The sequence below is a fragment of the Rhinolophus sinicus genome, linkage group LG06, assembly GCF_036562045.2.
Source record: "Rhinolophus sinicus isolate RSC01 linkage group LG06, ASM3656204v1, whole genome shotgun sequence".
NCBI lineage: Eukaryota > Metazoa > Chordata > Mammalia > Chiroptera > Rhinolophidae > Rhinolophus > Rhinolophus sinicus.
Window position 1 is genome coordinate 3,043,681 of NC_133756.1, and position 13,951 is coordinate 3,057,631.

Sequence of the window (13,951 nt, forward strand, 5' to 3'; positions counted from 1 at the left end):
AAAAAAATACATATATGTATATAAGGCAGAAAGTTTTAATCTTTAGTTTTGCTAGCTTAAAAAATCCATAATAATTGAGCATCTTTCTATTCAGACTGACAATTAACTTTCATTTTCCCTGCCTTTAGTTATAATTTAAGTCCTAACTCTTTCTGGAAAGTTGGTAGTAAATATTTGAATGAGAAAAGTATTAAATGAATATACACATTAGTCTTAATAAGCAAGGCTTACACGATGTGGATGCCTTAAAGTACAAAAAAGTAATTGGAGTGGACATTTTGTAGCTTGATGCTTGAATTGTGGAACAGTTGCTTTTACAAAATTGAGAACTACAGACTACAATTAACTGTCATTAATTTCGTTGAATAGAAATATGTTCCATTTACTGTACAATCAGGAGCCAGGCTTGAATGAATTTAAATAGATGAAATCTAAATTATACTGACAGTCCATTAAACAGTAGCAGAAAACCCGTAAAGAAAATGGATTCACTATGATACCAGTTTATAATAAAATCATTTGCCAAATAAGAATTATAGCCAGGCATTGTGAATTCTCCTGTGTATTTTCAGCGAGCACTGCAAATGGGTTGAACCATTTATTGTGAAGCCCAGGCTCTCGGGGCATTGTTTTCTGCAAAGGAGCCAGCAGTGTTGCTTGAAATCCGCTCTGCAGGATGTGACACCAGAAGATCAGACTAACAATTTGTCGGCAGCCATGTGGGGAGAGGAGAATCTCCACTCCAGCCTACCTGTCACTGGTTCTTTTTTCCTGTGACTACTGTGTTCCTAGAAGAGTTCACCTCTCCTCATTGCTTTCCTCAATGCACACATTTCTGCCATGTCCCAGTTACAATCTTTGTGTTAGGCACTTGTCATCATTTCCATTAGCAATCACCCTCTACTTAACAGGGATTTTATAGCAGAATAGGATTCACTGAATTGCCAGTAGGGTTGTTACCACCTCCTCAAGCATCAGACAGGTCGTCCAGTGGGGCAGCAAGAGTGACAGCAGCCTCGAATTCCGCGCCCTGATGTCTGATGCCCTAAAACACTCGCTTCATAGGGCAGGTGGCCATCACTGGTTTTTAAAATAGATGGCCCGCTGCCCTCCGGGTCCGTGTGTTTTCTTATGGCACATAAGCTCTGTACAAACACAGCAGTTAGAACTCGGAGACCCACATCACTTAATGGAGTTCGGATGTCAAGCTGCTTGGAATCTTTTTTATAATAGAGATTCAATATGATTTACAAGAAGAGCTTTTTAAGGAACCTTTTCAGAATAAAATGTGATGAGGGTGTAATGCAAGTGTCAAGCCATGGCTAATATTTAGAATATCAGTAGAACTAATAAGGTTGCTGCTGCTGGCAGGGTGATCTTGCCTTTTCGTGTTTTACAGAGTTTTCAAGTCCATGTAGCGTATGATCGATTTGGTAAGGGGTGCTGCTGCACAGTTATTCCAAAGGATCGGCATCACTTCTTAAAGTTAAAAGAGAGTCGTCTTGGATCAGTCTTCAAGCTTTTGATGCATTGGGAGATTTTCTAACTTCTACAGGAGAAAAGAGAAATGTAGGAAATTTAAACAAAAAAATTTAAACAACCCCTTTGTTTGTTATGACCTGCTCACCCCCCCACACACACACAGTTGGTTTTTCCCATAATTTAATTCCCTGTTAGCGTAATAATTCCGTTAGCAATGAGGATAAAGACAGATCAGTGTTTGCTAGAAGCATATAGTCTTCTGTTTTCAGACAAAAGCCTGTGTGAGCTTTGTAGTGTCAGTTGGGAATCTGTAGATATTTGAATACATGGGATTTAATTTTCATGAAGTTTAAAAAAGGAAGAAACCAAGGATACATGTTACCTGACATCCTTTTTCCACTGAGTTTAGAATCTTTAAGATGATACCAACCAATTTTGGTGACAGTTTTCAGGGTCAAAACACAAGATAGGGGTTAGGACAGAGGTTTCACTTACTGAGTTTCTGTTTTCCCAATTTTTGTTTCTTTTTCCCTTTTAAGTTCTCCATTATTCCTAGACAATGTGAGTATCCCTTCCCCACAAAAGAATCTAGCAGAAAACCAAAAGTGGGCCGTCCTGCAACTGAGTTATTTCTTAAAGAAGTGTTTGTTAGAAAACAACATTCTTTATGTTCGTTTCCATAGAGCTTGGCGCCTTTCTTGTCAGGAGCTCATGTAACCTCTTTCTGTTTTTACATTTGTGTTCAGTTCATTTGTTCCCCATAGAGCTTTTGAGTGGATACCATGTAGAAGGTAGTATATCGTTGTTTGAGGTGAAGGATGGCGATGGGAAACCTGAGCCGAGAGGCTGTTTGAGGCCCTGCAGCATGTGTGGGCTGGTATGTGGGGATCCGGATTTCAGTGTTGTTTCTCGCATGTGCACATACATGCATACACTCCCTTTTTCTATGCTGGGAATTTGGAAACATCCGTATTAACTAGTGAGATACCTGTGAGTTTCTATTCTGCAATGTGAGACCAACCTGCTGTTACCTTATTGAATGGCTCTTGTGGAAGGTGGGGGTATCCTGTGTGAGAGAAACGGAAAGCGGAAGAGCAGAGCCATCCTGTCGGTCAAGCTCACGTCCACCACTGTGCCACCCAGCTGGCACAAAACGTGTTTGTGAGAAAGCCTTTGTTCATACATGCTCTTTACAAGCAGTAGAAGGTTTTCGATTGGAAATTATATTAGGGCGGCACTGTCAAGCTTTGCAAAGGGATAAGAAGGTATTTCAAAGGTTAATAGGCAGAATCACATTAATTGGGGAGGGAAATTCTTTAAGGGGCCGAGCACTGGCAGAGCATCGCCTGAGCACAGCTTTAACACTGGCTCACAGCGCTGCTGCTCGCTCAATTAGTGAGTAAAGGAAATGTCCACCGTGCTCTGTGAGAGGCTGTCAGGAAAGATACTGACAGGCTCTTTGTGTTTCAGGATGACAAACTGCCTGATGCCTCAGGCTGTGCTTTTCACCCTTGAGACGACCCTGCTCTTGTTCTATTTACATAAACCTGCTGATTTGCTGAGGGTTGAAAAAGCAAAAGGGCTTTCTTTGCTTTGAGGATCTGCCTTCCTGCCCCAGCTTAGCAAATGCTCTGTTTGCAAATGGCACAATAGCGTCTTGGACACAAAGCTATGTTGAGGTTGTGAGAAACAGCCAGAAACACGCCTGTTCAGTATCATTGTCCAAATCGTGGCTATGGGGTTTGAGGTCACTTAATTGTGGGGTCCGTTCCCAGGCACAGGCTAGGTGTTGGAGAATAAGTCTTAACCTAGACCCATGGTTGCATGTCCAGACACCCGTGTAAAGAACACATTAGCTATCGTGTGTTGTTTGAAATGATTGGAGTCGATGGTTAGAGCCTCACTTATCTTTCTGGCCCATTTCAGGCTTGCTGATTTTAAAATTAAATGTGTGTGTGTGTGTGTGTGTGTGTGTGTGTGTGTGTACACACACACACACACACACACACATTTGCCCTGCAGCAGCTGTTTGCTCAATCTGGTAAATACGCATTTTCATATGGGTAATTTTGAAAATGTGCATTATGCACTTAATGGATCGTATCAGCTTTGCTCAGTTCTTTCAGAACTGCTAGCTTCTGATTTAAAGAGAGCCCTTCCTTCCTTCCTTCCTTCCTTCCTTCCTTCCTTCCTTCCTTCCTTCCTTCCTTCCTTCCTTCCTTCCTTCCTTCCTTCCTTCCTTTTAGGTGTCTGCAGTGCTTATGTTGGTCATGGGGATTTTCAGGTTGGGGATCCCTGATCTAGCTGACTGAAACCAGCTCCAGACAATCCCTGCACTCATAAATTGCATGAAAATTCGTGGCAAATAATTTTGGCTTTAAGAGATTACTGAGCATATGTTCCAACTGAGATTTTTAACATGGCTCTTGACTTAATGGCCTCATCTTTCCTCTTCCAAATAAACGACTTTATTTTGGCCTAACTATAGATATCTATATAAAGTTATTTTCTTAAATAGCTGCTTAATTAATGAGAGAAGAGGGAAATACTTCTTATGAGTATTTTTTGCCTTATTTTGAAAATTGCTAAGAGTAATAAGCAGGTTTTTGTGTGTATGAGACTTAAATTCCAAATTGTTTCTTAGAACATATTCTATTTTAATTGGATCACCCTAATTTTTATGGGTTATAGAGAAAAGTTTGACTCTACAAAAATTTCCATGCTTTTATTTTTAAAGTGAATTAGAAAAGTCTGATCAAAACAGTGTATTTTTTTCTCATTTCTATGGCAAGTTTGACATGGCGTGAAAATTTTCAATTCATATTACCAGATCTTAGCCATTCTGTGTTTTACCACTATTTATGTAAAATAAACTCTTCAGTTTTGTCACTTAATTTTGAAGTGGTCTCATTGGCTTTTTCAAAATACTGATAGAGGTCACTTTGATCACAGTAGCCTGTCTTACAGACTGCCAGCTTTGTGCATTGGAGTCTCATGTGTGAACTTACAGCTTTGGCTCAATTTGGGTTGTCAGGGTAACTTTTTAAACAAAAAGAGGTGACTTTTTATCTAGTAATGCGGCATTAATAAGTAAATGTGTTACTTCTATATGTCAGGTTTAAGAATCTGCTCTCTTGGTCTGCTTTATGCCTTTATCCCTCATGGCAGCGTTTCTCACGCTTCCAGTAAGACTGCAGAGAAGTGTTTAGGCAGAGGGATGTCAGCGGGCCTTGACGACCTGCTATCCCTGTCTTCCCTTCTCTGACAGTTACATCTGGGTGTATTTACAGGTAATCATTTTCCCGAATGGAACTTTGCAGTGAGAAATGAAAGAATATAGAGTCTCTCTCTTTTTTTTTTCTGGAAAGCTTTTTTATATACTACAGTTAATAGCTGCTTTATGTCTCAGTAAGAGAGTTTGTAGTAATAATGATTCTATTGATTATGAAAAGTATATATAAAGCTTTTCTTTATGTAAAAAGAACAAAGTCGCACAGAGTCCTCACGATCTCAGCATCTGTCGTTTACTTCAGTTTTGTCTGGTTTTACCAACACGGATGCCAGGCCTCAGTCCTTGGTGGGTGCACAGAACACAGACGTGAATACATTTCTCTAAGCTCAAAAGACAGTAATATGGACAGTGCAGAGCGTCTGACTGCCAAGTAACTGAACGAACAGGGAATGTGAAATGTCCATTTTAGGTAAAAGAAAGGAGATGTTGCCATTTCTTCACAGAGGAGCCGTGAGAATTGACTGCCTCTGGAGGTAACTCATAAGGTTGCAGGCGCTGGTGGAACGAAGGAGTAGAGAGGGTTTAGAGGTAGGGGAGTTGGTGTTCCTTCTGGGAATGCAGCCTAGGGGAGGGTGAGATGTGGTGTGGGACCAGACCATTATTGAATGCAGCAAATTACTTGTCACGTGCTTTTTGTCATGTATGCTTTAAGAATGTGGAAGTCATTAGTTAGGAAGTGACCTATTAATTTCGAAGTAGTGAATAGTAGCTAGGTATGACAGTGTTATGTATGAGATATAGAAAATGCTGCTTTCTGTATAGCAGGTGATGGGAAGAAGAGGGCAGTTAGACTGTGATGCATGTTCAGGTTGAGTGAGATGAGTAAATAATTGATATCTAGAGGTTTGAAATACTGGCAGTTCAGTACAGTAGGGATTGGAACTCAGGACTCAAGAACCTTTGGTTGTCCCAAAATTGTGCAAGTTGGAGCTACAGTTTTTATTTAGGAATAGCTTTCTCTTGTTTTTACTCGAGCACCAGATTAGGGGTAGGAAGAGAGATGTCTAGCACAGTGGGAAGAGTTTTCCTATTTCTTAAGGCGATTAGCCTGAATGTTGAACAGTTATTTAGCACCCTGGACCCTGGAACAAGATAGAAAGTTTAGGCAACAGTCAAGATACAGGGATTGAATCTCTGCTGTTGCGTCTGAGTAGAGAAATCATCTGGGAAATTCTGGATGCCTAAATGATGGCTTTCAGATTACTTCTTTTTTGTGGAATGACTTGGGGCTGCAAAAATCCTGGTGTCTTTCAGAAAGTTTCTTGGAAGGAAGTGCCCTTGAGTGAGTGAGGGCTTTTTTCATCATCTACCTCTAGTGGGTCTGCTAGCCCCACTGGACTGTCCACTGGACGAATGGCTCCAAATCTCTGTGCCTTCACCTTTTCTTGGCTCTTAATATGTAGAAATGAGGCAGCGGAGGAATCTGCCTGCTTTCTCAAGCACCTGAGTTATTCTAAGACGTATTCATTATGAAAGGTCATGAAGAGAGAGAAAACAAATGACGTTTGAAATGTGGGCATTATGGTCACTCTCTAGAAAATTTGATTGACTGTAGGTGCCTTTACAGTAAAGTAAATAATACATTACTTTCCTGTCCTAAACTTTATAATGATCTTGGGTTGGAATGTGGAGTTTTTACATCCCTTTATAGCCACCACTTCCCTTCAAATCATTGCTTTGTTTTTAAAACAGTGTATCTTGACCTGCCATTTTGAAAAACAACCCTTTACACTCCAGCTATTGAGAGCATCAAACACAATTGCCCAGACGGCCACGTCAAATGTAATGGAAGAAAGCACTCTTCTTCCCTGAGGAAAATGTAATTTGGTTTACTTCATTCTATCTCTGACTGGCTGCCTTGGTTTTCTTTACAATTAGAAAATAAAATGTCTTTAGGTTAAAATTGAATAACAAGTTACCCACAAGAGATTAGGTTAGTTTTCTTTCTCTTTCTTGGTTTAGGTGAAAAGGTCATTGTAATAGCACGTTCATGTTAGCCTTATTTATATTTCACGTATTTCCTCACAAAGTAGTTATTGAAAATAAAGGAGCACTTGGCAAAGCCATTTCTCTTTGTGAAAACACGGGAGCCTCTGTCTGAATAAAATATTCAGGATTTTGTCTAGGTGCGCGATTCCCCTTATCCTAGTACCTTTATCTGAATATGGAGAATCCAATCCCATGGGTTTCCCTCCTCCCCCTTCTTCAGGGACCCTGAAAACAATAATTTGAGGCTTTATCAAGTTTTTTAAATGATCAGAAAAGTGTCAAAAAGAACCCAAGGGCTGTTTTCTTTTAGTTTGAAGTTATTTGTAATTTATTACCACCTTTGAGAAAATATTTTCTCTAAAATGTATGTGCTTTATTTATTTATGCAGTGGCTTTATGGGCCCTGTCTTTGTTCCCTTAAAAGTAAATGCCATTGTTTTAAAATTTCTTTTTCTTTTAAAGACTGTGTGTATATCGAGAGTCGGAGGCCAAACACACCGTATTTCATCTGTAGCATTCAAGACTTCAAACTGGTAAGCATTTTTTAATGTGCTGTCGATTCTACTCGGGGCCTTCTCTTGTTCCAGTGCAACTGGCTGTCTTTTGCTTGCTTCTCCATCATATTGACTTGATGACCACTTCACCTTTGCAATGCCAGCTGCCTGGTGGCTGTAGCACTCAGGAAGGCAGTCGCCAGTTTTATCTTTTCAGTTTTGTAACACTTAGTGTTATAAAGCTCAGACTGTAAACAATGTTGACGAAGTTTTCATTCCCTTAGTAGCTGTTTGGACAACAATTTCAGGATTCCCTTGAGTTTCTGAAGTAGTTTGTTTCTTCTAAGCTGTAGTGAAGAGCCTGAAGAAAAATAAAGTTGGCATTTGCTGAGTTGGGGAAAAAAAAAAAGAATGTCAATGGGCCAGACTACTTTTTGGTGGTGACTCTAAGTTACTAAACTATTGTAGTGAGTGTGGAGTATATGTGCCTTGAACCTTTTTTGGGGGTCCCCAGGTTGGAGAAGGGAGTCTGGCTCAGGGGTGGTACAGCTGCAGGACTTTCTCACTGGAAACCTCCCAGGTCCGTCAGTATGGGTGTCGCCTGCTACCAACTCTTGGTTTTAGACGAGTGGTTCCCACACTTGGGGCTTTGGATCCCTGGATATCTGAGAGATTTTTCAAAGGTCTGCAAATAAACGTTCTCAATCTTAAGTAAAAAATGTATCTCACTTTTCATGTCTGTACAGCCACTTTGCAAATGTATTAATATGCTGCTGTGATTTTTAAAAATGACTTACTTAACGATAATACACAGTTAAGAATCACTGTTTATTACATAGTTTCCCCAAACAATTGGTAAGTGAAATACTATTGAAGTACTGTTATTTGGGGAGCTTTTGAAACATTTAGATCTTAAAAAGGGATCCTTGTCCTTGAAGGTTGTGAACCACTGTCCACACAGTAGGAAATCCTAATTCTTCAGCTTTGTAGAGGTACTTATCTCAGTATCTGTGAATGCCCTTATTTCCCAAACTCTTTGTAACTTTGACAATATTTGTGTTCTGACACACATTGTATGTGATATTTCCATCTAAAGAAAAGTGACGTAGTCTGAAGAGATCTTTAACTCTGCATCTTTGTTGCTTTTTATCATTTTAAGGACCCCAGATATCCAATTAGTATGTTCCAATTTAGCTAGTTAAAAAATTGCATGTCATTTATTTTTCTTCATTAAAAAATTATTGCATAAGTAATACATGCTTACTGTTTTAAAAGAAAGTCAAATGTGCCATTTACTTCCAAGATGTATTCTTGTTAAGCTGCTTTCAACTTCCCTGGTTGTTTTGCAAGGTGGCCTTGCCTTTTAATCTTGTAAATCAAATGCTTTTTATTCAGGTTTTTATGTTGACATGACATTCTACCATTTTTAGAGGTGTTTGCTATTTATGTGTTTCCTTCCAAAGATTTTTTCACAGATGCTGCATTAACATCTGAAAATCGGGGCGGCGGCCTTGTGTCCTGGAGTTTTCTTTTGCTAGTGGCAGCTGCTCTTGCTCTTCCCCCGTCACTGTCTTTGTGTGATTTTTACCAAAATGCAATACTCATGCACCATGGAAGAGATATAGCTGTGAAATAAAAAGGCAAAGGTTTTCCTTTTACCTGTTAGAATGGAAGCCTCTTTTGTACAATTTTTGCATGTTAGCCGGTGCCTTCCTGTTTGAACAGTGTCGCTTATGAAATGCTGATTACAATGTGATAGTTGCTGATCGGGGCAGAGGTTCCTGCTGAGTTACAGTAATTGCTCAGGGTATTAACAGCAATAAAAGCTGAAGCTTCTGTTGTCAGTATTGGTCTAGTATGACATTAAAGCCGTCTGCAAAAACAGTGTGGGAAGCAGGGTGCAATATGGTTAGATACCTTTTTCTGAATCACACACTGCTATGTCTCATGTTTTTGTGTGAATTTTGTATTCAGCACATACTCATAGTTGTGTGAGAATAACAGATAATGAACTATTTCCTTCTGGAAAGAATGTAGTTATTGTCTGGATACCCACTCTCTTCTTCCTTCATTCTCAATACTACTTATGAAAAGGGAACCTACCTAATAGATGAGAATAATCATAGATATTCTTTTTTCTTCAGCTTACCCAAACTATAAGGGGAAAAGATGAACAGAAAGAAATATGCTTTTTTCTCTGCAAGACTTTAAAAAGAAGACATTGGAATTGGTTTTGCCCACAGGAAATACCATGCATGGCAAGTGGAGCAATGGGAAACAAAAACCCAATAGCTTTGAAATGTTGTTGGTTAATTATGAATTTTTTCTTTTTAGCTGTTTTTCCTTTTTTTCAGTTTGGGGTTGTAACTGAGAGATGTATTTTCTTTGTTTATACCATAAATTAGAATTAATGCTTTTGCCATGGTGAGTTTGTGAGTATAAGGAGTATTGTGGGGCTGTAAAAAGAACTGGGGGAATGCCCTTTATGGTACATGTTAAGTAAGAGTAAGTGTTAAAACACAGCAGAGACCAAGGGATTGAGAAGTGGGTGTAAGGAGACAACTACGACAAGTCACTAGCACAACGCCAGCTAATTGAACTGAGGATCCTGGGTAACATTTCATGCACTAGTTTGGATTTTACGTGGGGACCTGGCTGTCTTCTAGGCTGCGCTACTATGTCCCATAGAGTCTGAGTCCGTGATAGGGAACATAGCTGCCTCTGTGACAGGTTTATACCTGTTGTCCTGGCAAACTGTTCCCCAGTGTCCCCTTTCACTCTCAGAGGTGTCCCTGTTTGGATAAGAGGCCATATATATGGTCACCTTGCCTAAGGGGATGGGATCCATGGCTTCGGCTTTATTAACATTTAACCATCAAAACACTTAAGGCCTCGCCACCCTCCATTGGTGGATCTTTTTAGAGCCCATACTTTCATAGGGGTGGGTAAAAGCTGTGATGGTGCCAAGTAACTGAGTTCCTAACAGAACTCGGAGGTTTGTGGAAGTCGCATTTTCAAGGGAAGTGAATTAATTATGTGTTTTATTGGGAAGCTTTCATTCTCTGAGGAAATGTTCATTAGACTGGGCTTATTTACAAACCCAGAGACAGTGACAGAAGTACCTATGGAACAAGTTGTCAAACGCAGGGGCTCAGGAGAGCAGTAGACGGAAGGTGGAAGGAATTATGGGTCGTGTCTGCTTCGGAGCAGGAAGAAAGAGGGATCGTCAATTCAATGGGGCAGCTTCGCACCCTAGGCTTTGGAACTAAATAACAAGGCAGTTGGCAAAATCTTTAGCTCTTTTAAAGAATAGTAATGTGGGATGGCAATCTATGATCTTTGTGGCCTAGCTTGAGAAGATTAACTGAGAGACTGAGGTAGGTAGCAGAGGGGGCAAAGCTGCGGGGATGAATCAAGAATTGTCTCAGTGCGGAGAGGGTGGGGGCAGGCAGACAGGTCATAGGCAGCCGACAGGGTAGGGCCTAGGGCCGGAAGCCAGGGCGCGCAGGGCACGGGAGCGGCTTTGCAGAGAGTGCACTCACCCCTCCGTGGGCTCTCCTGACGCTTCTTCCCACCGGATTCTTAGATTACCTTGTTGTTTCCTCTCAGTAAAGGCCTCTTCTTGGGCCTGCTTGTGCCGAGCTCCAGTAATTGTAACTGAAAGAGCCCAGAATAACATCTTCAATCCTTCCTCCTGTGCTCCCAGTGTTTCTAGATCACTCTGTGACTTAGTTTGCGCTGAGAATCTTGTTTTTGAATGAGTCGGCTTCACCAACAAGCATTATATCCCAGAGTGCAATTCAGAAGGTTTTGGGTTGTAATCAGTGCCTTCGACAGGCATTTATTGAAAGCCTCCTTTGTCTTCTGTGTGGGCGCAGTACCGTTTTGAGACAGGAGAAGGTAAGCTGCAGCTCCTCCCCTCAGTGACCTCAGGTTCTCAGGCCAGATGCCTGTGGCTCAGTGGGTCTGTCCTCTTTGGAGAACACTGCATAGGACTGATGTGGATGAAGCCATCACTTTTTGTCCCAAAGGAAAGATTCCTTTTTTGCTTTTACTGAAAAACAATAAAATTCCATTTTTACAGGAATCCAGGCTTTACGCATAATAGAGTCATAACTTGCTGTCTGGGAATAGTCATGGATTCCGAGAGTGCTTCACCAGAAGATGGTTGAGATGAGTAGTTTTCATGCAGTTTAACGCCAGAGTCCCTCGTCTGGCCCTAATAGTCGTAGTTCATGCCGAATTCTTCATTCACAAATAAGTGACTGACACTATTCCTTTAACATTCTACGTGGGAATGTGGTGTGGATTCCTAATGAATTTTTGTCACGCACACAATAGAAAAAAGTATGATTTTGGTTTCTTACAGTTTTATAATTATCGATTCTTCAGCTGTTGTATGAAATGAATTTTCAGATAGGATATATAATTATTACAACTATTATTATGAGCAAATACCATTGATTGATTTTGGCTCTTATTTGGAAAGTTGTCATTAAAATTATAGCTGGCCTAGAGATTCCTTGGAGTTGGTGATAGGTCATTAGGGACATTGCAGTATGTTCAGTGGACTGTTTGGCTCGCCATGTTCTGACTCTGCATGGCTGAGTGTGCTCGGTATCATTTAGGTCCTGACAGCATGCATTCTGAGTGAGAACTCTGAGTGTGAATGCAAAGTAGCTAAGGGTGCATACCACTAGTTACCTTGGAGAAGGCACATTTCCATTACTGCTGTGAGTGCGGGCCCAGATCATTCGAGATCTAATACTGTACCTCTCTTTGTTTCATTGCCAAATGTGAGAAGCTGGGGGAGGAACATTTGGAATTTCTTTCTGGGTACCCACAACCCAATTCCAGGAGCTGACTGCCACAGTACAAGGAGGGGCTGCCGAGAAATTAGCTTTAGCTTAGGTTCCTTTTGCCATCAAAATTTCCCGCTCTTTACCAAACTGAGTTTCTCAGAAATGGATTAAAAGCAAGAAGCTGCTTTTCCTTCTTTAAAATGAAAACTTCTAGAGGTTAAGTAATTATATCTTCTCACTCTTTGTTAGAGACCTCAGCATAGAAATGCTGAGAGACATGGGAAACTCATTAACATGCAGTCTGTGCACACACGCTTGTGGACGCACAATGAGTTAATTGTCATTTATGCATCAGGACCCACAATTCCTTAACCCCAGCTTGGCTGTATGGTGTATGGCATTCAGGAAATGAGCATTCATTTTACTATTAGGGAAATCTTGTATTAAAAACTGTTCTGGGGCTGGGGCAGGAAATCCACATTCCTTTGAACATGGCTTATTCAGGATTTGAGATGCTTTCCTGGGACGAGATGAGAGATGGTAGAGCACATGAGTTGAGAGCTTGACTTGGACCTCTGGTTGGTCTGTTCCATCAGTTGCTACCTTTCATGACCTTAGGCAAGAAGACACTTAATGCTCCTAATCTCCCTTTCTTTACCTATGAAGTTGGGATACAAAGCACTGTACAGGTAGGTTGTTTTTAGATGCAAAGATCAAGTCTACAAAGTGGACAGTGCAGTGCAGTTCCTGCGCGCTGGATTGAGGAGGATTGTGATGTTGGTGTTTAGTTGGTGCTCTGGCTTTAAGCTTTGTGAGGACAGACACCACACCTGTTTTTATTCATTGATGTACCCTGTGCACTTATTAGCACATTGCCTGGCCCATATAAGATCCACAATATTTATTGAATATTGAATGAAGTAACATTTCAGTGGAAAAAATTCACTGGAGAAAGTTTTCAGAAAAACTTTAGTAATAGTTTCATACAATATATGCTTTAACTACAAATTAACCTTCGGTTTATTAAACAAGCCAAAGAGATCTGCTTCTTTACCTGTAGTTAAGCTTGCAATGTGCAGTTAGCCTCAGTGTGTAGTATTTTATATATTTAATTAATAAAACTATTCTTAAAATACTTTGAAACTCTGTTTCTTATTTTTTTCAGGAAGTTTACATGAGTATAGCCGAGGTCATAACATTTTTAGGCATTATTATAATCTGTTTTGAATTTTCTGTATTTCTGACTTACGGCAAAGGTAAATGAGAGCTTAGTCTATATGTAAACATCCCAGAGAAGGCCAACTGATACGAGAACTGCCTTAGGGTAATATGATTGGTGATTCGTTTCTGTGTGAAACCGTGACTGTTTTTCTCTTTTTGGTTTTGATAGGCCCTCAAGTTAGGCCTGTAGAATTGAGTATTTCTTTTTACAATTCTTTTTTCTCTTTGCCCTCTTGGTTTGTTTCCTACCAAAAGACCAGTACCACCCAGTTACAGCTTTGTGACTTGAGTATAGTGATAGATGATGAAGTGAGAACATTGAAGTTTGTTATCAAGTGTTTTCAGTTTATAGAGAGAGGAATTAAGTAGGACTTAAAGAGAGAACGGGATGTTGAACTGAGATAGTTCTTTAGAAGTTGTTCCTTGCTGTTAGTTATTCTCACCTGTCAGGAGAGAGTGCATCAGTGCAACCGTACTCTTCTATTGCAATGATTTCTGAGTTAAGAAAAGGTGTGCATTGTTGATTTGGTGCTAGACTATTCTTCTGGAGTCCACACCTTTCCCCCCCATTCTCTGTTTACAAGTCAAGGCTATGGTTGCTTAGTTGCTGTCTGTAAGCATCCTAATACACTCTGGGGTGTCGGGCTTACTCCGTGCTGTTTGGAGTAAGT

At 40.4% G+C, this 13,951-nt stretch overlaps 1 protein-coding gene across 5 annotated transcripts in view; it reads left to right on the forward strand.

The window, feature by feature from the left end:
- Window positions 1–13,951, forward strand: part of RERE (arginine-glutamic acid dipeptide repeats) — a 389,301-nt gene that overhangs the window by 169,151 nt on the left and 206,199 nt on the right. For all 5 annotated transcript variants that reach the window (XM_019746719.2, XM_019746720.2, XM_074334103.1 and 2 more), the window contains exon 3: window positions 7,226–7,296. In XM_019746719.2, coding sequence (XP_019602278.2) covers window positions 7,226–7,296 — 71 coding nt within the window. The remainder of the gene's footprint in view (window positions 1–7,225; window positions 7,297–13,951) is intronic.